The 22,052-nt window shown below is 41.2% G+C and overlaps 1 protein-coding gene across 1 annotated transcript in view; it reads right to left on the bottom strand.

The window, feature by feature from the left end:
* Positions 1-16,766, bottom strand: part of LOC110538508 (growth factor receptor-bound protein 2) — a 51,299-nt gene extending 34,533 nt beyond the window's left edge. Inside the window, exons 1-2 of the mRNA XM_021625370.2 lie at positions 16,510-16,766; positions 14,925-15,211 (exon numbers count right to left, since the gene is read on the bottom strand). Of these exons, the coding sequence (XP_021481045.1) occupies positions 14,925-15,002 (78 nt within the window). The 5' untranslated portion in view covers positions 15,003-15,211; positions 16,510-16,766. The remainder of the gene's footprint in view (positions 1-14,924; positions 15,212-16,509) is intronic.
* Positions 16,767-22,052: the final 5,286 nt, after the last annotated feature.

The following is a 22,052-nucleotide window of genomic DNA, read 5'->3' as shown; positions in this document are numbered from 1 at the left end:
TGGCCATCGAAAGTGAGAATACAACGCCAAACTGCAGTCAGGTCAAACCCCTGGTGAGGACGAATAGGGTGCAGATGAGCTTCCCTAAGACGGCTTCTGACAGTTTGTGCAGAAATTTTTCAGTTGTGTAAACCCACAGTTTCAGCTGTCCGGGTGGCTGGTCTCAGACGATCCCACAGGTGAAGAAGTGGGGATGTGGAGGTCCTGGGCTGGCGTGGTTACACGTGGTTGTGAGGCTGGTTGGGCATACCGCCAAATTCTCTAAAACGACATTGGAGGCTGCTTATGGTAGATAAATTCACCTTAAATTATCTGGCAACAGCTCTGGTGGACATTCCTGCAGTCAGCACCTCAATTGCACGCTCCCTCAGAACTCAGAAGCATTGTGTTGTGTGACAAAACTGCACATTGTTTAGTGGCCTTTTGTCCTCAGTACAAAGTGCACCTGTGTAATGATCATGCTGTTTAATCAGTTTCTTGATATGCCACACCTGTCAGGTGGATGGGTGATGTTGGGCAAAAGAGAAATGCTCACTAACAGGGATGTAAACAGATGTGGGCACATAATTTGAGAGAAATACATGTGTGTTTATGGAACATTTCGGGGATATTTTATTTGAGCTCATGAAACATGGGACCAACACTTTAAATGCGTTTGCGTTTGTATTTCTGTTGTTCAGTAAAGCTAATCCAGCTAATCTTTAGTGATGAGTAAGAGACCCACAGGCTGGTGTATTCTTACATGCCGTTTTGCACTTTGTAATCCAGTGCAGCATTGTAGGTGTGGGGTGTAGTGATCGACTGTGCTGCGGAGACAGGAAGCTGCTGGGGGTGGAAGAGGCTCCAAACAGGACGTGAGAGCTAAGCTGTGGTGAGAGCTACACTGCACACACACGCATGTACCAGTGCACAAACTCAATCTGCATTCCAAGGTTCCCAGCACTCTGAAGTAGGAGGGACTGTCCCACTTTACTGTGGCACATACTCCTAAAACAGCGCAGTTCTGATCAGTTTGCACGGTGAAAGATTAAAAGGTGGATAGACTGGAGCTGGGACGATAAACCTTAAAAGTATCGAGACCGACCATACCCATCACAGGCATTTTGCTGACATTGATCATTACGATAAGTAGCCTACACTAGAGAAATGTAAAATTTGAAATTAAATGTTTGCTTATATGGGGGATTGTTAATGGGACAATTGATTGGTACAACCATCAAACTAGTAGTAGTAGTAGTTTAAAGGATCATTTTAAAAAGGTGCGCATTAAACGTTATCAACTTCAATTTATCGTTATCACATGAATTCAGGCAATGTATCATGATATAGATTTTTGTCCATATCGCTCAGCTCTAATATAGACCAATTAAGGCCATCCTTTACCATTCACAGTGCCAAATGGGAGAGTGTTTGCTTAACACCAGCCTCCAGTTCAGCAGCAGAAGAGGAGTAGCGAGAGGAAGAGAGAGGCAGAGAAGGGCTTTAGATCATGCTCTGCGGGCAGGTTTCAAAGATCTGCTGGGAGCTAAATTTGCCAGCCAGTCAAACTATTAATCTTTATTTATTTGAGAAGAAAATGAGTGTGAGTAAACGCTGCTGAAGGCTACCGGGCAAACTCTCAACTTTGGCCTTGTCCTGGCCGTCAGTTATTGCTGCTTTATGGGAGCGAAAGTGGAGCTCATATCAGGACGTCAGGTTGTCTTGATAACCTGAGACGTGATTGGATACAAAGCAATAAGGAAGGTAACATCCAGCCACTTTCCCAGTGCTTAGGTCTAAAGATAGGATGCAATATCTCTCAGAAATTGCTGTGTAAAATGGGAGTGAGAAATATGTATTTTATAAACCTCTTTTATATACCCCAAAAGTGTGCGTGCCCCAGTTGATAAAAACTGAACTTGACGTGAGAATGTCCTTTCCTCCATGCAAACTTTGGACCATGCGTATGCACTTCTTCTAGTAGTAGAAGTATTGTATAGCAAGTAGGCAAGTAAGTATTTTGTGCGAATGGGATATAGGATGACACACTTACTTAAAAAAAAAACATAGCCTAATAACAAGATGCAGCCATTTGCCGTTAGTGAAAAGAGAGAAAATCTAGGCTGTGTTCAAATACACATACTAACATATTGTATACTCCATACTTAATGAGTATACACACACTAAATAATATTAGTTCATTTTAGTATACTGTAAACCAACGGTATCCTTTCAATTGAGCGTACTAGCGCATCGCCTGTCTACCGGAAGTTGATGCTGTTGCTATGCAACCGCTTGCTAGCATAACAAATTACTAGCTAAAAAATGTTGTATCTCAAGTGCCAGAGTGCACTCTGGGCGTTTGTAAATCCAGAGTGTATCGTTCTCGGAGCGTTCAGAGCGCACACTGGACGCTCTGGCTGAGGAGTAGGGTGGATCCGGGCGTTCTGACCTCACAACGGCAGTCAAGCACCCAAGCTAACTGGCTAACGTTGGCTAGCTATTTCCAGACACAAATGAGAGAACACCTCACTCTGACCATTTTACTCGCCCAAGCAGAGCTGGTTAGGCTGTTTTCATGTTATCCATTGCGTTGGTGACTAACTGTGCTGCTGGCAACAATTTAATTACGCTTTTTTTTGCCAACGTTTACTGACCCCGGCCATATATTAAAGGGGTGTTGAGCGTTCATAAATGAATCCGTTATTCTGCGCTCTGGAACACTCAGACGAGAGTGCTCTGAAATCGGAGTAGATAGACAAAATTAACCATGTCCATTGAGAACGCACAACTTTACCACTTACCTAAGAACGACGAAGAATCAAGTCAATAAACATTGGGTAGTTAGTTAAATTATAGGTCTTATACTGCCTGGCAAGTTTGATGTATAAATAACGAACTAACGTTAGGTAACTAGCTAACATACCGGTACATACTGATGTAATGATATGCGGTTCTTAAGGATAGCTTAGCTAACAAATTGTAAGCTAACATAACGAGTAACGTAACTTATTTGAAAAGTAATTGCATTGCTCAACATTCTCTTAACATTTGTCATAATTAGTTAACCTCTCTGCGCGCAGAGCACGTTAGCGGGATGAAATTCGACAACATACGGTGATCGCTACATAAGTAGTCATATTAAACATTCAGGAAAATACAAGTGTCTCATATGTTTCGAAAGCCTAGAATCTTGCTAATCCAACTGCGTTGTCAGATTTTTAAAAGGATTTACTGCAAAATAATACGATGCGATTATCTGAGGATAGAGCCCCATAAAAAACAACTATTTCAACCAGCACAGGTGTAAAAAAAAATCAAACTGCAATAAAATAAATTGTTTACCTTTGACGATCTTCCTCTGTTTGCAATCCCAAAGCTCACTGTTACACATTGTGAACCGCTTGTGTCGTGAATTCCGTCTTATTCCATTTTCGACGACACATTCGATGTAAATAAACACACGAAACGTGACTTTTCCAGTCATGTTTGGTTTCATTGCAATCAACTGGTTTGTTTGTAACACAACCAAACCTGATGGGTCATTTCGCAGGACGTATTGACTGAAAGAAACCGATTTGAAGACAACAAGTAATGACATTGTGCACCAATGATATGACTGTTGTTTCGAGCTGGGTAGATAGCCAATGAGCTGAGGTAAACGGCAATATGTAATGTTTATGTGTTGGAAGACCAACCCATGTAGTAAACTCCGGCGTAAAGAGGGTCATTCGCCATTGAATTTTCATACTGGAAGGAGCAACGCATGTTACGCACAGCGTTGCTTTGGTAAAGCGCGTCTTCAGCTGTTTATATATCAAATCAGTATGGCGACTAAGTCAGGGAAAGCTAAATCTAAGTCTAGATATACAGATGTACACACAATTTTAGACGAAATTGATCGGGAAAATGAGAGAGATTGTTGGAGGACAATTCATTTAGCGATTCCCAAATGGAGGAATATTTTTTGAACGGAGAGGACATCGTTTTGGACTGGTAAGTTTTTCTCATGCCAATGCCGTTGTTTGAAATTAATAATATAAAATATTATTTGTGAAATGAAATAGCCTATTTGAGGCTGTTGAGGGGAGGGCAGGCCCACAACAATGGTCAAAGTGAAATGGAGACTGGTCTAGCTGGTCTATAATAATATATTCAACCTTATGTTCCCTGTACTCATATATATATATATATATATATATATATATATATATATATATATTTATTTTTTTTTTATTTTTTTTTATTTTTATTATACCTGTTGATACAGGGCTCATATGTGAAACTATTCTAACTGAACATTTTCTTTCACAGTGATACTGACTCCGAATGGGAGCCCCCAGTGCCAAGGTGTCCATCCCCCACTGAAGCTGGTTCATCCAGCTCCTGCCACAAGTGGTGTTCATCTGCCCAAATGTATTTCTGCAGGCATGGATGTGCCTCAGGGCCAAAAGGGCACAGCATGGAAGCGTTGCTGTGCTCTTTGCAAAATGAAGTCCCCCATCACCTGCACCACATGCTTGGTGACCCTCTGCTTTACAGCAGAAAGAGACTGCTATGGCACCTGGCATCAGCAGCACAATAGTGTGTAGAGGACTGAGGGTCTTCCAAATATTGAAAGTGTTATTTTGTAAATGTATTTCCCCCCCCCATGTTTTTTTCTCAACTTCTTTTTTTTTGGGGGGGGGGGGGGGGGTGTTAGAATACCATTTTGGTATTTTGTATATAGTTATTCCATTCAAAATGTATAACTTCACCAATTTGGCCACTTGGGTACATTTGGGCTACTTGTGTGGGTTACTTCATGATAAATGTCACGTAGAACACTCAATTTGGAAGTTATCATTCTGAAACTTTGCCCAAGTACTGTTGCCCTCTTATGTTTTTCACTGAAATGGTCCCCATCATCCTATCTGAATGTTTGTTTTGTCTTCTTCATTTTAAAGACGATACAATAATAAAAATGAAAAAACGTATGGTTTTTTCATTGTATTATCTAAACCAGATATATGTTATATTCTCCTACATTCAATTCACATTTACACAAACGTCAGTGTTTTCTTTCAAATGAAATCAAGAATATGCATATCCTTGGTTCTGAGCCTGAGCTACAGGCAGTTAGATTTGGGTATATCTTCAGGCGGAAATTGAAAAAAGTAGGGGGTAGCTGTAAGAGGTTTAAAGCAATGAATTTGTATCAGCTCTCGTCGGACTTCAGCTGCATTCTTTCTGCCATTTTCTTCAAATCTGAAAATGTTGTGAAGCCAATTCTGAAGAATTGCATTATGGGCCATAAAAGCACAGAAATAGTGCCCCCTGCTTGTATACTTCGTATTTGGGTGAATTTAGTACAACATCTGGGAACTTTTGGCATACTAACTATATCCATACCATGACCTATAAGCATACTACATACTCAATTTAAAGTCACAAATAGTACGGTTAGTATGAGCATTCGAACACAGCTCTAGTGTTTTATTTTCGTAATCTAAAATAATTTGACATAGGACTCATAACAGAATAAATTCCTCAACTTTTCTGGCCGTGATGGGTTCATATTCCTGAATTCAACGAACTACCATGCACATCACTCATTCAATTGAGCATAAGTGAATAGATAAGCCATGTATTTCAAGTTCTGCTGTACGTGATCCCATAGGCAGCGCAGCTTATTGTCTACAGACAAATTGAACAGGTGAACAACAATTTGCCATTGTATTCTTTTTCAGAAACTGTCATCACAGTCCTTTTCTAAATACAGCATACCTTAACTTTCTGCCAACACAGTAAATAGACCGGTAGCTTATGTAAAATATTTGACAGTATGGGTAGGCTACAGTATTGCTGTACGATAGGAGCGTGACATCATAAACCTACTTAATCTCAGAGCCTATACCAAGGCTGGACATGGAAACAATTTATTGATAAACAAAATATTTAACAATTCGTTGTTTGTATAGAAGTGTGGGCTGTAGCCAACATTTAAATTGATTCCAACATACAACCAATGTTTCAAAATATGCAGACAGGCAGGAACATGTCGTTTGAAGAAAAAAAGCAGCTGCAAAATATCAAAACATTCTGCCCACAAATGTGATCGTATATGTAATTGCTGCTTCTTTTACACAACTGCCGTGGCCTAATTTGAAATAGTGACAAATTATACAGCAAATAAAGTGCGTTATTGTCACCATAAAAGGTTAAGGCAGAGTTTTATTGCTCGTACACGGTGCAGTTTTATGACAGGTCTGATTTATAACTGAAACATGAGTATGCATGGCATACTCCCGAGTGGCTCAGTGGTCTAAAGGCGCTGCATTGCAGTGCTAGCTTTGCCACTAGAGATTCTGAGTTCGAGTCCAGGCTCTGACTGGGAGACCCATGTGGTGGTGCACAATTGGCCCAGCGTCGCCCGGGTTAGGGGAGGGTTCGGCCATCAGGGATGTCCTTGTCCCATTGCGCATTACCGACTCCTGTGGCGTGGCGGGCCGGGGGCGCAGTGCACGCTGACACGGTTGCCAGGTGTACGGTGTTCCTCCAACACATTGGTGTGCCTGGCTTCCGGGTTAAGTGGGCATTGTGTCAAGAAGCAGTGCGGCTTGGCTGGGTCGTGTTTCGGAGAACGCACGGCTCTCAATCGTCGCCTCTACCAAGTTAGTCCGGGAGTTGCAGAGATGAGACAATTGGATACCACGAAATTGGGGAGAAAAAGGGGCAACATTTTTTTATAGAATGCGGCAAGTTTATCCATCTCAATATTTTTGTACACGCGCAGATTTGTCAGAAATGGGGCACGCAGAAATTTACGCAACGTTTATAAATGAGGCTCCTATGTAATACACGATACAACAAGTTACTCAAGTCACAAACCTAAGCACTACTAGGCTATTCCCCTCAGGGTTTTTTTGTAACGGTGGATGAATTGAGATGGGTGAGTAAGAGTACAGTAAGCATAGCATTAAAACAATAAAATTACTTTAAAATCAGTAACATTTTTATTTCACATGACATACACTGACTGGACGCATCTGGCATCATGGCTCATGTAGCCTTAGCTTCTGTTGTGCTAGAAGAGCACAGTGATGAGGTATTCGCTGCCCTGCCATATGGCATGACTGACTTGAGGTGCCGAGAGGAAAAACATCTAGGGCAGATAAAAAAGGAGATTTACAGCTCACTGCTTCTACAATATGGCATTGGCCACATTATAATGGCACTCTGGTTCTCAAATAGAGGGCTGTCTTTTGCTGTACAAATAGATCTGAAAAAGCACTGGCTGCATTCATGCTTCTCAAAGGAGAACTAGCCAAGAGCATAAAGAATAGGGGGCTTCAAGTTCCATTGTCAGAGGCAGAGGCCCCATCTTTTGATTCCAATCCCATAATGGCATGAGATAATACACCTCCTTTCCAACTGAGATGTGAAATGACAACTGTCAAGCAGATCTCGTCATAGTGAGATTAGTGTGTCATTCTAAACCCTAACCCAAAGGAGGATTTTTAGAAAACCCCCAAAACGAGTTCCTTCCCCTTTTTAACACTGATGCAAAATCACATGACACACTGTGAACCTAAGCCATTCCGCACAATGTGAGGGAAAAAATTCACCAGATATTTTTAGCTACTTACATTTTAGTGTGTGCAAAGATTATTCTATTAACACTTCTCTAATTGGGTTAATATGTAAAGAAACGCTACACATTAGCATTGAGCAGAAATATCTAACAACTTTCAAATGTATGTTTAATAAAAACAGGAAGGTAGGAGTTACAGCTCTGTAGTGTACACCATTAACTGATAAGCAGAAAAAATACATTGTACACCACCACACACACACAAAGATGTCTATATGAGGTCAATTTTCTTCAATTATAGTTAGCCTGATATGGACAGTAAAATTCAGGCCCAGACTACTATCAAGCGCCTGAGAAAACTCTTAGTAAGCTAAACAGAGCGGGAAAAAAGGGGTAGAAAAAAGGCATTTTTGTAGGAACATTTCAGCCGTTGTTGCTGTCAGAATGTGATTGTCCGCTTAGTCTGTGCGTGTAGCAAATAAGAGGCATACATTTTGGTGTATAACTCAGTGTTGCAAATTAGAGAGGAGCCCTGGCTGGTCAATCAGCTGTGTGAGTCAGAGGTAGAGGCTTGGGAACAACGCAACCTGAATGCTCAACACAATGTGAAACCAACAGGACCATACACGTCCCCACTGTGGTCAGAATCATAGGCAGGTCACACGAGTGGCTATGACCACTCATGAAAATGCATGCACAGACTAATTTCCACCAAACTTTTACACAGCTCAATCATGGTAAAACACTGACTTTTTGTCAGCTCTCGTGGAAATAGAACCAGTTTAAAGTCTTACTTCCCTCTTTTCGGGCAATGGAAAGAACCCCCAAGAGCACCACGTAATTAGATAATAATGGCCTTCAGAAACCATGTAAAAAATCATGACCAGCTCTACTCCAAGAAATACAAATAGCATGGGCTTTAGTGAACTTTAATTATTCAACAAGACATTGCATTCTAGCGAGAGAAATCAGTAACGCAAACTAATAATCCAAAGTGACTGCTGTCATATTCACACACAGAACCTACTGACTGAATACCAAGGGAAAGAGGTTTAAAGATATCTCGACTTCACGCAGTCAATCTTTTGAATCTGGATTATAGAATGATTTATATTTCTGAAAAAAAGACATTGTCATGTTTATGAAACACAACAAAAGGCTTACACAGCAGCATGAGGCGATTAATGCATGTTACGTTCCAATCCCACCCCTTTCATCCCATCAATGGTCGAGCTTTAGATAACTAGTTATGTAAAGGGTCTTTTCTAAAAGCAGGCATAAATGAGGGTGAAATAAATTGTTGTGTGGCACCAGCTAGTCGCTAAACATCTTCACAACTGTTTGGATTAAGAATCCTATTTAAACTTTAAGAGGCCTTCAGCTGATATCCCGTGATTGACATACAGTTTATTAATCACTGACATATACAACCCTTTCTTTCATCAGCTACACCACCAGACTGTAAACACTGACATCACAGCTTCTGGTTTGAGAGGGCCAACTCACAATCTTGTTCAGACGACAGAGACTCTTACAGTCTAGACTTCAGCCACCCAGACACTAACAGTGACACACCGAGAGAGAGGTGACACAGAGACAACACAAGGGCTCAACAGATGCTCCTGTGTGATGGAGGGGGGATAGAAAATAGAATACAAACACCACATCACTCCATGCTGGTGCACTTAAGGCGACTTTGGGGGCTTTGAATAAACAATGCCTCAACACAGGCCATCCTCTCGTGAGAGAGACCCCTTGTCTCGAAAACAGAGATGCTTAGGCTAGGCACTAGCAGGCAGTCCTGGAGATAGATGTTGAGAGAAGCGTGCCACAGACACTGATACTCAATCTTGGATGGCCTTTTGAATGCAATACCTTGCATGCAAACTAAACTGGGTGTAATAATTCAGTAGACAGAATAAACAGATACTAAGCTTTAAAGAGGTGAAAGTTACACATTATTATGATAAATACCTTGGAATAGATTAATTTAGGTATGTAGGCATAGGCTAGAACTTTGTCATCAATCACAAGACACGGAAGCAGTATACTCTACAGTATGTGAACCTGACAATTTGCATAAAACACAGACTTAGAAACAGAATGGCTGAGCTACCTAGTTTCCTTTCCCATTTTTTAAATATCACACTGACAGCTTTTTCTGATATGATACCCTAAAATTAAACTGACTGATGCTCTATCACATATCAAAATGTCCAGACTGAATGGAAGCAGCAGTGTCTTGGCCAGCAAGTGCCAACTATGACAGACAAAACCAACCAACGACATAAAGCACCCACCAAATTATTATAATTATTATCCATTAAAACAGGCTATTGGGAGGAGTTGAGGTTAATATTCACACGAGGCCTAGTTAATGTGTTCATTTCCTTTCTGTGCCATTGAACCATTCAGTTATACAATAAGTAGACTATCTGAAGTGATTGTTCTGTACACAGAAATGATCACACTGTGGTTTGAGACAGAAAATGCCCATCTTGAGCACTAGCCATGTAGCAGGCCATTTAAAATGTGACCAACTCTACCTTGCAACTAGTGACTCTCAGACTTGCTAGTTTGGGAGCAAGCCAAACCTAAAAAGGAAAAATCCCACTCTCCTCAAATAGAAAGCGGTCAACCTCAAACGGTCACAATGATATGGAACGGCAGCTTGCCAAAAGGCAGAACACAACCCCTGGATTTCAAACTATTGGTTTAAAATCTAGGATTCATATTTTTAAGTGTAATAATCCAGTTATGCTCGGTACTCTTTGATTATTACCTTACCTCAGGTGAACAATTGGTCTGAAGAAAAACCCATGTTAGCAAATAGTGGTTGCTTCAAGCTGCCTTTAAGGTTTAGGCATATGGCAAAGACTGAAAACACAATCTTAGGCATTACCTTATGTGCATTTGTGTCTCAACCGATGGCAGACAACACAAAATCCTCAGATAGGGTCTAAACCAGGGCTGCCCAACCCTCTTCCTGGAGATTGACTGTCCTGTAGGTTCAGTCCAACCCTAATTTAGCATATCTGATTCAGCTAGTTAAGGTCTTGTTGAGCAGCTAATAAGTAGAACCAGGTGTGTTAAATTAGGTTTGGACTGAAAACCCACAGGACTGTAGATCTCTAGGAAGAGGGTTGGGCAGCCCTGGTCTAAGCTATAACATAAGCAAATATGGGGAAAAAAATTATGGAATTATGGATAAATGAGAAAAAAATATAAACGCAACATGCAAAATGCTTATTTCTCTCAAATTTTGGTGCACAAATGTGTATTTCATCCCTGTTAGTGAGCATTTCTCCTTTGCCAAGATAATCCATCCATCTGACAAGTGTGGCATATCAAGAAGCTGATTAAACAGCATTATTACACAGGTACAACTTGCGCTGGGGACAATAAAAGGCCACACTAAAATGTGCAGTTTTGTCACACAACACAATGCCACAAGCTCTAGCTCTTCCATGGCCGGCATACTCACCAGACATGCCACCCGTTGAGCACGTTTGGGATGCTCTGGATTGACGTGTATGACGGCGTGTTCCAGTTCCCGCAACTTTACATAGCCATTGAAGAGTAGTGGGACAAAAATTCCACAGGACACAATCAACAGCCTGATCAACTCTCTACAAAGGAGAGATGTCGCACTGCATGAGGCAAATGGTGGTCACCCAGATACTGACTGGTTTTCTGATCCACGCCCCTATCTTTTTTTAAGGTGTCTGACCAACTGATGCATATCTGTATTCCCAGTCATGTAAAATCCATAGATTAGGGCCAAATTTATTTATTTCAATTGAGTGGTTTCCTTATGAACTGTAACTCAGTAAAATCATAGAAATTGTTTAATATATATATATATATATATATATATTTTTTTTTTAATAGAAATTATAAAATAGATTGACAACCCTGTTTATACATTTTTATTGTCACATACACTGGATAAGTGCAGTGAAATATGTTGTTTTACCGGGTCAGTCATAGTAGTGCGGCACCCCTGGAGATTTTAAATTATATCAAATTCAACTGCTTATCTTTTCCAGTAATGAAGGATGTCTCATGGTGCGGTATGTAAAATGGGCAAACATGTATGGAAAATGTTGTTTAAATCAAAAGGGATGCTGTCTAAGTGAATTAATTCAAATGGGATTCACCCGTAAGTGAGATGCACCAATCATTCTACTGAGGGCCCCCTGATGATTCCTAGGAATTGGATCCAAAACATGTCAGCCAAAGAACAAAGGCAGCACACAGAGAAAGGATTATGAGATGCAAGGTTCCAGGGACAGAGCAGGAGGGGCTAGCCAAAAGCACTTACTTAAAGAGATTCTTTAGGACAATGAACCCTAGACCTTCCCATGCTCTGGTAGTGCATACTCCTTTCACATTCAAACTCATGTCTCTGCAAGGTAAACAGGCTGACAATGTCCTTCTCGGTGTTGAGGATCTGATGTGATCAAGTATTAAAAATGGATTTGGAAGGGTAAAAAAAACAGACTGTCTGAATCTCCCAATAAACAAACATTTCACGCTGGGTAGCGTGCTGTCTACTTCTAGAAGTTAACTTCTTTCAGAGTAACACTAACGATTCTGGCTGTGAAAATTGAGATCACTTTTTTCTTCGTCTGATATGCAAATTTAATAAAGAACCCTTATAAGTAGCTCTACTTTCTGAGCCCTCTCTCCCCCAGAGTCCCCTGGTGAGATAAGGCCTCTTCAAAACCCCATAGCAAATCACATACGAAGACAAAAAACAGGCCAAAATTAATTCATACATTGCCAGAGACTAAAAAGCTAAGTTGACTGCACCTAGTGTGCATACAATCGTTTTCATATTTATAAGTAAAGATATTCAAGAGACATGAGAGAACTCCTCAAGATCTTACTGACACATACGGAGGGCTGGATGAAGGGAAGCAGAATGGAAAGGCCGCTCCCAAACAAGGCCATTTTAAAATTTCTACCACAGATATAATGACACATATTCTCATATGTGAGACTTACAAAGTTAGCACTTAGATGAGGGCTGAAATTAAACTGTTGGGGGGAGAACCTTTCATGTACATGGTTTTTAGATGCCCATGCAATCAAAATGAATTCTGTCTCTTTGCTCACACCAGTATTCCACAAGTCTTTCTCTGATCTCTGTCGATGATGGTGCCGAGGCAATGTGGCGGTCTAGCATGTGGCTTACGCAACTCCTGCAGGAATTTTAGAGTATCGCTATGCTGCAGACTTTGCGTTCTGCCATCAAGCTGCTCGCCGCCTCACCCTCTGATTAATATTTATGCAGAGGTCGGTGCTGCTGGGGGCTTGGGGAAGGGGGGGTCGTATCACAGGGGCCCAGCACCACGCTGGCATCTGAGGCTAGGAAGGACGGGAGTCTCTCTCTGGCTAGCCTGCCCCTTGTCGCCCCAGAGTTGGACCTGTCCTAAAGCTACAGAGGGTAGTGCATACAGCTCAGTACATCACTGGGGCCAAGCTACCTGCCATTCAGGACCTAAATACTAGGCGTGTCAGAGGAAGGCCTAAAAGACTCCAGTCATCCAAGTCATAGACTGTTCTTTCTGATCCGCACGGCAAGCGGTACCGGAGCGCCAAGTTTAGGTCCAAAAGGCTCCTTAACAGCTTCTACACTCAAGCCATAAGACTGCTGAACAATTGATCAAATGGCCACCCAGACAATTTACATTGACACACCCACCCGTTTGCTTTTACACAGCTGCTACTCACTGTTTATTATCTATGTATAGTCACTTTACCCCTACCTACATGTACATATTACCTCGACTAACCTGTACCCCTGCACATTGACCCGGTACCGGCACCCCTTGTATGTAGCCTCATTATTGTGTTACTTTTCATTTGATTTTTACCCTTTAGTTTATTTAGTAAATATTTGATTAACTCTATTTACTAAACTGCATTGTTGGTTAAGGGCTTGTAAGTAAGCATTTCACGGTAAGGTCTACACTCGTTGTATTCGGCACATGACAAATAACATTAGATTTGAAATGAAGAGTATTGTGTTTCTGTGGTTATAGGGGTCTTGTGTAAGAGACCACTGTGCTTAACTAGCTTTAAGCATTACTTAACAATTCTTTAAAACCCATAAATTAGCTAGGCAAGAACATATTTTCTGAGTGTGACTCATGTTGAAGAGACTGGGTGGGTTTTAAAAATAAGTGGGAGACAACTACTGATACTGTTTCAACAGCAGTGTCCTCTCCAACTGCATGAGAGGCGGGTGGGTACCTGTTGCCTGTCAACACACACTGCTTTGGGTGTATGAAGAGGGACGGTCTGCACTGGTGTGTTATGTTCATCAAGTGTCCCAGAGGGGAAAATATCTCTGACATTTATACACAAATAGTGCATGGGGCATTCTGATGGGGTGTATGGACTGCTAATAGCCACACAAAACACCACAGAATGCCATAAATAGTTCAAAGGATTTAAAGTGTACAGAATCTTACAAACATGTAGTTGCTAGCAAGACAGAGGTTTAGCTCAATTTGCTACACACACACACAATCATTTGAAATGGAAATCAGATAAAACATATGATAGATGGTGTGCTTAGGCGGTAAATTTACCCCCTCTTTACCTAAAACCCATTGACATTCAGAGGGATTATGATGATTACATTTAAATCCCAGAGCACTTTCATAGATATTTTTTTTCTAATATCTTGCAGTCCCATGATGATCAAGCTCTGAAAATGGACTGAGCTCTTTTCAGGGAGCCTGATAGTGAGGCTTTGAGTAAGATGGCTGTATGAAGTGATCCATTGGCCCCAGGTTGTGTCAGATTAGAGAAGTTGCAGGATTGGCATTTCAACACAGTGAAATAAACCCATCCGCAAATCCCGTGTGTTCCCTGTGTTGAGCCCCATCACTCTACTAGACCCAAACCTTGTATTGAACGTACTAGGATGTTGGCTTATTCATTGAATAAGGTGTAGCTTTAGATACCGATACTATACTGTGTGTGAAGGGCTGAGGAAAGAAAGTGCAGAGGAACATTGCAGAAGGCAACAACTCTGACAAATAAGCTGTTGTGTTGCTGTTATTTACTAGACGTGAGACGATAAGGTCTTTGATATTTTCCATGACAAACATTTTATTGTAGCTGGTTTGCAATAGAAAAACATGTTAGTGTAATTCAAATGTAATTTTTCTTGACAATTGAGGGGCATATGCTCCCAGAACAGCAATTTGATGTGCCAGTAAACATATATTTGTCCATTAATTGTAGATGAACAACCTTTGACGAGGTGAATTATACAATAATTTAAACAGATAACTAGCAGCTACCAAGCCTTGCAATTACTTCATTTGAAGACAAAAAAATGCACTAATCCTACCTTTAGAACTTCCCCACGTTTAAAACTTAACTCGTCGTCAGCAGTGGCTTTGAAATCGTATTTGGCAATGGCCTCCATGTTACTGGTTGTTGGATACCCGTGGGTTTAGGGTACTTGATAGGGTGAATGCTGTTTTATTCCCTGTCGTTGATGTGTGAAGACCAGCAGTGTCAAAATAAAAACACAGTTCAAGTATTCCGTGATCGGTTGCTTGCTCCGAGTCGCTCCTCCCGTCTATGACCCGTTCCTTTAGGGCTGGATCCTCACATAAAGTTCACAGAAGGTATCTGCAAAAAAGGAGAAACATGCCACAAATTAATATCTAGCGTCTCTGTTTATGCATGGATGTTGTGTCGGTCAACCACTGTATGATGATGGGACTGAAATTGACAGATGTTCTTCTAAAAAGAGATGAAGGCAGACAGTTGACATCTTTCGGGTGTGCACTTGATACATTTGATGCTGATAAAAACATTTAAAAAACGACAATGAGATGGGTGGAGTTCGTTTTGCATGGCTGGTGCCCCGGGTGGACGGAGTATATTCATTTTAGACCATTCCATTGGTCCTTAAGTGAAATCTCAACCCACATGGGGCACCTGGCAATGCAAAACTAACAGTACCAATGTCAGAATTAAATCCACACTAGTGATTGGCCAAGATTTGACAATTGACAGGCCATTGTTGGGTCAAGGAACGGGGGAGCACTAAAGTCTGTAGCTACTTGTTGTAGTGCAACATGCCTCATACGAAGTTTACTAGCTCTCCAATCAGATTCGTTGTTTACTAAACATTTCTTAGCCTGCTTGATACACACACACACACACACACAACAATCAAAACCAGCACTGGAATATACAATTTCTGCATCAATTCGATACTTTCTGCTACGTAGGTCTCTACTAGTTACCCAGGCTTACTTACCAATTATGCGAAGTACGTTATATTAAGTGACTAGCTAGTTAGTTAGTTGGTGAACATCTTTCTAGGTTATTATTTGACAATTCACGTTTATGGGAGACTTTCTGGCAACTCTCGGTATCAGTTTGTTTCTATCTGTGACACAGCTTCCACTTGTAGGAAAGTCAGTTAACTAACGTTAGGTACCCACATTATGGCCAGTGACAATTCTACTACATTTCCGCTGTGTTACAGTAGATAAATTCCCTTACGTTGGTTGTGCTGTGAAACACCGTTTCCAGCTGTTTTGAATTAGAGCTAGGAGCCAGTTAAAACGCTATACATGTGAAAGTGGAAGCTAACGTTAGCTAGCAACTAGCCAAAACGAAAAAGCTAGCCGGCTATTTAGCTAGCTACTTGTAACAACTAACACAAATTTTAAAAACACCAACCTATTTAGCCAACAGTTATTTGTTTAATATTTAGGTTAAATGTTTGTGTGCAGTTATGTATGTCAATTCGTAGTTTTCTGCATGGCAAGCAGATAGGCCTATTAGCTAGCTACAGTACTATAGCTATAAAAAAATATATAAAAAACGAAGAAAATACTTTCGTATGCTAACGGGTACTGTAGCTGGCTGGCTAGCCTTTGCTTTGTATACAGTAGAACGAGACAAAAACTCACCCGCCAGTGTAGCTGTGAAATGTAAACTTCTTGCTTGATCAAATGTCCTTATTGTTTATGATCCACTCTTTGCAGTTTTGCTAGTGGAGGTAAATGTACAAAATCAGTCTGTTTTTGCTTAAACCCGAACTAGCCAGCGACGTTAATTTCCGCTTCCTTCCAGATACTTCGGGTGCTGCTGCTGCTTCGGCTCCTGCCTCGCGCTGTGAGCAGGGTGTCTGACCGGCCCATAGGTCTCGCCTGCGAGCCACTGGACCGTCTATCGCGATACTTTCACCTGATAGCGAGCTGCATAAAGCTCTGTGGTTGCATTGCTCTTTTTTATTTTATTCAAGTACAGCGCAAATATATGTATCTCTGTTTGTCACATAACTTTGGTGTGCCTGATGCAGCAATAGGCAATATAGATTAAAGTGTTGTTGTACTATTTAAAACACATTTCTGTTACATGATGGTGAAAAACATAGGAAAGTCCGTCACCTAGTGGCAAATGGTGTCTACTACGGTCTACACAAAAAAAAATAATGCTTACACCCTGGTGTTATGGGAAAATGAATAATTGGAATACAAATAGCTACATTTGGAGGTATTGTCAATGTCCCCCTATCTTGGAAATTGTGGCACGTTTTTTTTCATCACTGTAAAGCTCATAGGCTCTCTTTCAAGAACTATTCTTGTGTGAGGGAGTGCTTTGATTAGCAACACTGCTGGTGTAAAGATAGAAGAAGACCAATTGGATTTTGAGGAGAGGCTACAGAAATAGGAGCAGGAAAAGGTCAGTTTGTACAAATTCACCCCGTCTCCACTGAATTACTTGATTGATTGATTAATTGATGTACTAGAATAATTGGAGCCTGGTTCATCACCAATAATTACAGTGCACAGCATAGACAAGGGCACCCGTGCCTTTCTTTGGGTCTAAGATGTTTGCAATTCGGGTTGTAAAGAATGTTGAGTAGTTGCAAGTGTTTCACCTGAGAAGTATTATTATCATTATTTTGCATTGTGTTGTCTTTTTGAGACTGTGATGAGGACAATGATTTTCCTGAATATATTTTGATGTCATTACAACAATTCTTGCCCCTATGAAATAATACATTTCACTATTCGACTGCATCTATTTGAGCATGAAGTGGGTTTTATTGACAGTAGCCAAGCAGAACAATAATAGTATAGCCTACTGATGATAGAATATTCATTTCTATAGTCTACTCTGATAATAATTAGGCCAACGTTATTTGCCTGTTTTCACATCATTTTTTTCATTCTGAGCCGCATGATTTTACAGTACACATACAAGAGTGTGCAATATAGAAGGGTAGTCAGCGGACATTAGGTCACATGACCAGGGAGCTATTAAAATTCTACATTTTGAAAAATTCATGTAAAACCATGTGAGATAAAAAATAAAAAATAAAAATGGAAGCAACCCCACACAAAGCACCAGGAACCGTTGCCCAGGAGCTGGTGGATGAGGAAGGGCATGCCCAGGAGGATGAGGAGGTCCACTAAAGACAAGCTGAAGATGAAGATGTCCGGCACTGTCTGCTGGGCTCGGAACTTGGTCTTCTTCACAATGGTGTAGATGACAATGCAGTTGCCAATAATCCCAAAGAAGCAGATTACACCAAAAATGCTGGGCATTAGGACGTTGTGGTAGGGCACATCATTTTATGTAAGTTTGACAAAAATATCTAAAGCCACTGAAGCAGCAAACTTTGTGGAAATTAACATTTGTGTCATTCTCAAAACGTTTGGCGACGACTGTAGAGTGTTTGTAGACTTTAAGAAAAAAATATTAAGTGACAGTTTCATCAGTACGTGCTTAAAGAAAGTCATATCACAAATATCACAGTGCCCACCAAATCTATGACAATAGAGAACGAATTGTAAGCACCAAATTGTGTCTGTCAAAATAATATCTGAAAATGTCAGCTGTTGAACATAATACCTCTATTTGCAATAGCAATTTATGATATATGCAGTTGAGGAATATTCCATGTACCAACACTACATGTAGGACGGACATAAGACGTTCCCACATACAGTATTTTTTTATTTCACCTTTATTCAACCAGGTAAGCCAGTTGAGAACAAGTTCTCATTTACAACTGTTACCTGGCCAAGATAAAGCAAAGCAGTGTGACACAAACAACAACACAGAGTTACACATGGAATAAACAATTGTACAGTCAATAACACAATACAAAAGTCTATATACAGTGTGTGCAAATTAAGTAAGATTAGGGAGGCAATAAATAGGCCGTAGTGGCGAAATAATTACAATTTCGCAAATAAACACTGGAGTGAGATGTGCAGAAGATGAATGTGCAAGTAGAGATACTGTGGTGCAAAGGGGGAAAAATATATATATAAATAAAATAAATAACAATATGGGGATGAGGTAGTTGGATGTGCTATTTACAGATGGGCTACGTACTGGGCTACGTAGGTGCAATGATCTGTAAGCTGCTCTGACAGCTGATGCTTAAAGATAGTGAGGGTGACATGAGTCTCCAACTTCAGTGATTTTTGCAATTTGTTCCAGTCATTGGCAGCAGCGAACTGGAACGAAAGGCGGAAAAAGGAGGAATTGGCTTTGGGGGTGACCAGTGAAATATACCCCTGCTGGAGCGCGTGCTATGGGTGGGTGCTGCTATGGTGACCAGTGAGGCGGGGCTTTACCTAGCAAGGACTTATAGATGACCTGGAGCCAGTGGGGTTGGCGATGAATATGAAGCGAAGGCCAACCAACGAGAGCATACAGGTCGCAGTGGTGGGTAGTATATGGGGCTTTGTTGACGAAATGGATGGCACTGTGATAGACTGCATCCAATTTGCTGAGTAGAGTGTTGGAGGCTATTTTGTAAATGACATCGCCAAAGTCAAGGATCGTCAGTTTTACGAGGGTATGTTTGGCAGCATGAGTGAAGGATGCCTTGTTGCGAAATAGGAATCCGATTCTAGATTTAATTTTGGATTGGAGATGCTTAATATGAGTCTGGAAGGAGAATTTACAGTCTCATCAGACACCTAGGTATTTGAGGTTGTCGACATATTCTAAGTCAGAACCGTCCAGAGTAGTGATGCTATGCGTGTGGGCAGATGCGGGCAGCGATCAGTTGTATAGCTTGGATTTAGTTTACTTGCATTTCAGAGCAGTTGGAGAGTTGTATGGCATTGAAGCTTGTTTGGAGGTTAGTTATCACAGTGTCCAAAGAAGGGCCAGAAGTATACAGAATGGTGTCGTTTGCGTAGAGGTGGATCAGAGAATCACTAGCCGCAAGAGCTACATCATTGATGTATACAGAGAAGAGAGTCGGGCCGAGAATTGAACCCTGTGGCATCCCCATAGAGACTGCCAGAGGTCCGGACAACAGGCCCTCCCATTTGACACACTGAACTCTATCTGAGAAGTAGTTGTTGAACCAGGCAAGACAGTCATTTGAGAAACCAAAGCTGTTCAGTCTGCCGATAGGAATGCTGTGATTGACAGAGTCGAAAGCCTCGGCCAGGTCGATGGATACGGCTGCACAGTATTGTCTTTTGTCGATGGCGATTATGATATCGTTTAAGACCTTGAGCGTGGCTGAGGTGCTCGCATGACCAGCTTGGAAACCAGATTGCATAGCGGAGAAGGTACGGTGGGATTCGAAATGGTCGGTGATCTGTTTGTTAACTTGGCTTTCAAAGACCTTAGAAAGGCAGGGTAGGATAGATATAGGTCTGTAACAGTTTGGGTCTAGAGTGTCTCCCCCTTATAAGAGGGGGATGATCGCAGCAGCTTTACAATCTTTGGGGATCTCAGACGATACGAAAGAGAGGTTGAACAGGCTAGTAATAGGGGTTGCAACAAAAAGCGGATTGTCTAGCCCAGCTGATTTGTAAGGTTCCAGATTTTGCAGCTCTTTCAGAACATCAGCTATCTGGATTTGGGTGAAGGAGAAATGGGGGAGGTTTGGGCAAGTTGCTGTGGGTGGTGCAGAGCTGTTGACCGGGTTAGGGGTAGCCAGGTGGAAACCAAGCCCAGCCTTGCTTATTGAAATTCTCGATAATCATAGATTTATCGATGGTGGCAGTGTTTCCTAGCCTCAGTGCAGTGGGCAGCTGGGAGGAGGTGCTCTTTTTCTCCATAGACTTTACAGTGTCCCAGAACTTTTTGGAGTTTGTGCTACAGGATGCAAATTTCTGTAACCAGACATCCTCTACTTACCAGGATACCCGGGCCAGGTCGATTAGAAAGGCCTCCTCACTGAAGTGTTTTAGGGAGCATTTGACTCTGATGAGGGGTGGTCATTTGACCGCTGACCCATTACTGACGCAGGCAATGAGGCAGTGATCGCTGAGATCCTGGTTGAAGACATCAGAGGTGTATTTAGAGGACAGGTTGATATCTATGAGGGTGCCCGAGTTTACGGATTCGGGGTTGTACCTGGTAGGTTCCATTATAATTTGGGTGAGATTGAAGGCATCTAGCTTAGATTGTATATATAAAGGAATTTTTCAGGTATGATTTTACCACTCAGAATCCAGAATGGATATGACAATGGGGCCAGCACAGGATGTAATGCACTCTTACAACAATCTACTTGTTGATCTTCTTGACTTCTTATCTGATAAACTGTTACTGTGTGTCAAGAAAAGAGCCCCAATTAGGGGTTAATGTACTCCAGTAAAAAAGGGCTGGTTTAGATTAAAAACTATTGCCCTGTGTCCCTGTTCATAGGGAAATGAGAGACTAGTCAGTGGTAGAATTGAGTTGGCACTTTATTGGCCCAAACATCCATAGACCCACAAGGTTGAGGTTACTCAAGGACAGTACAATTTTTTTTTTGCATTGATGCATTTTGTCTTCTAACTGTCCAATAATAGGATCCAAAGTGTTAGGAAATATTTGTTCTCATAAATACAAAGGAGGATGTCTCTCCTCATACCACTTTACTGCCAGACTGTGCACCACAGAGCCAATCAGGAGAGAATACATACATGTCAACAGTGCCAATTGAAAGTCAAGGGGTGTGTCTGTGCCTTTTGGATTACTCTCTCTTTACAGAGAATCCCTGTGGTTGAAGTCTGCTCTGCGCATGTCTGAAAGTGACAGAGCCAGCAGCCAATAGAGTTTTTCACAGTATGTCATAAAAAAGTATTACACTTATGAATGTATGTCAAATGCTAATATGTATTAGATCCAGTACAATGGAATAACTAAGACCTGATTTTGAATGCAGCATGTTCCGATTCCTCCTTCTCTTTCTGTCCAGCAGGGTCAACCAAAAACACTTGGCCTGATGGTTCATGCTGGGGAAGCAATATAGAAATGTATTGATGCCTTAAATGATTTTACTATTAAATGACCCATATCACAACCCTCATACCTCTTCACAAAAATGTACCTAAATCAAGGAATTTATTTTCTCAGTTAAAAATAGTAGGCCATGCATCAAATAACAATTTTCATTAGAAAAACGAACCCTCAAATGCAATATTGCATTTTGTAAGTTGTCTGCAGGTGGCTTGTTGTGAATGCACTCAAATATCAAGCC

This window comes from Oncorhynchus mykiss, chromosome 12, assembly GCF_013265735.2.
Source record: "Oncorhynchus mykiss isolate Arlee chromosome 12, USDA_OmykA_1.1, whole genome shotgun sequence".
NCBI lineage: Eukaryota > Metazoa > Chordata > Actinopteri > Salmoniformes > Salmonidae > Oncorhynchus > Oncorhynchus mykiss.
Note: the sequence above shows the minus strand (reverse complement) of the source record. Positions and strands in the feature narration are given on the sequence as shown.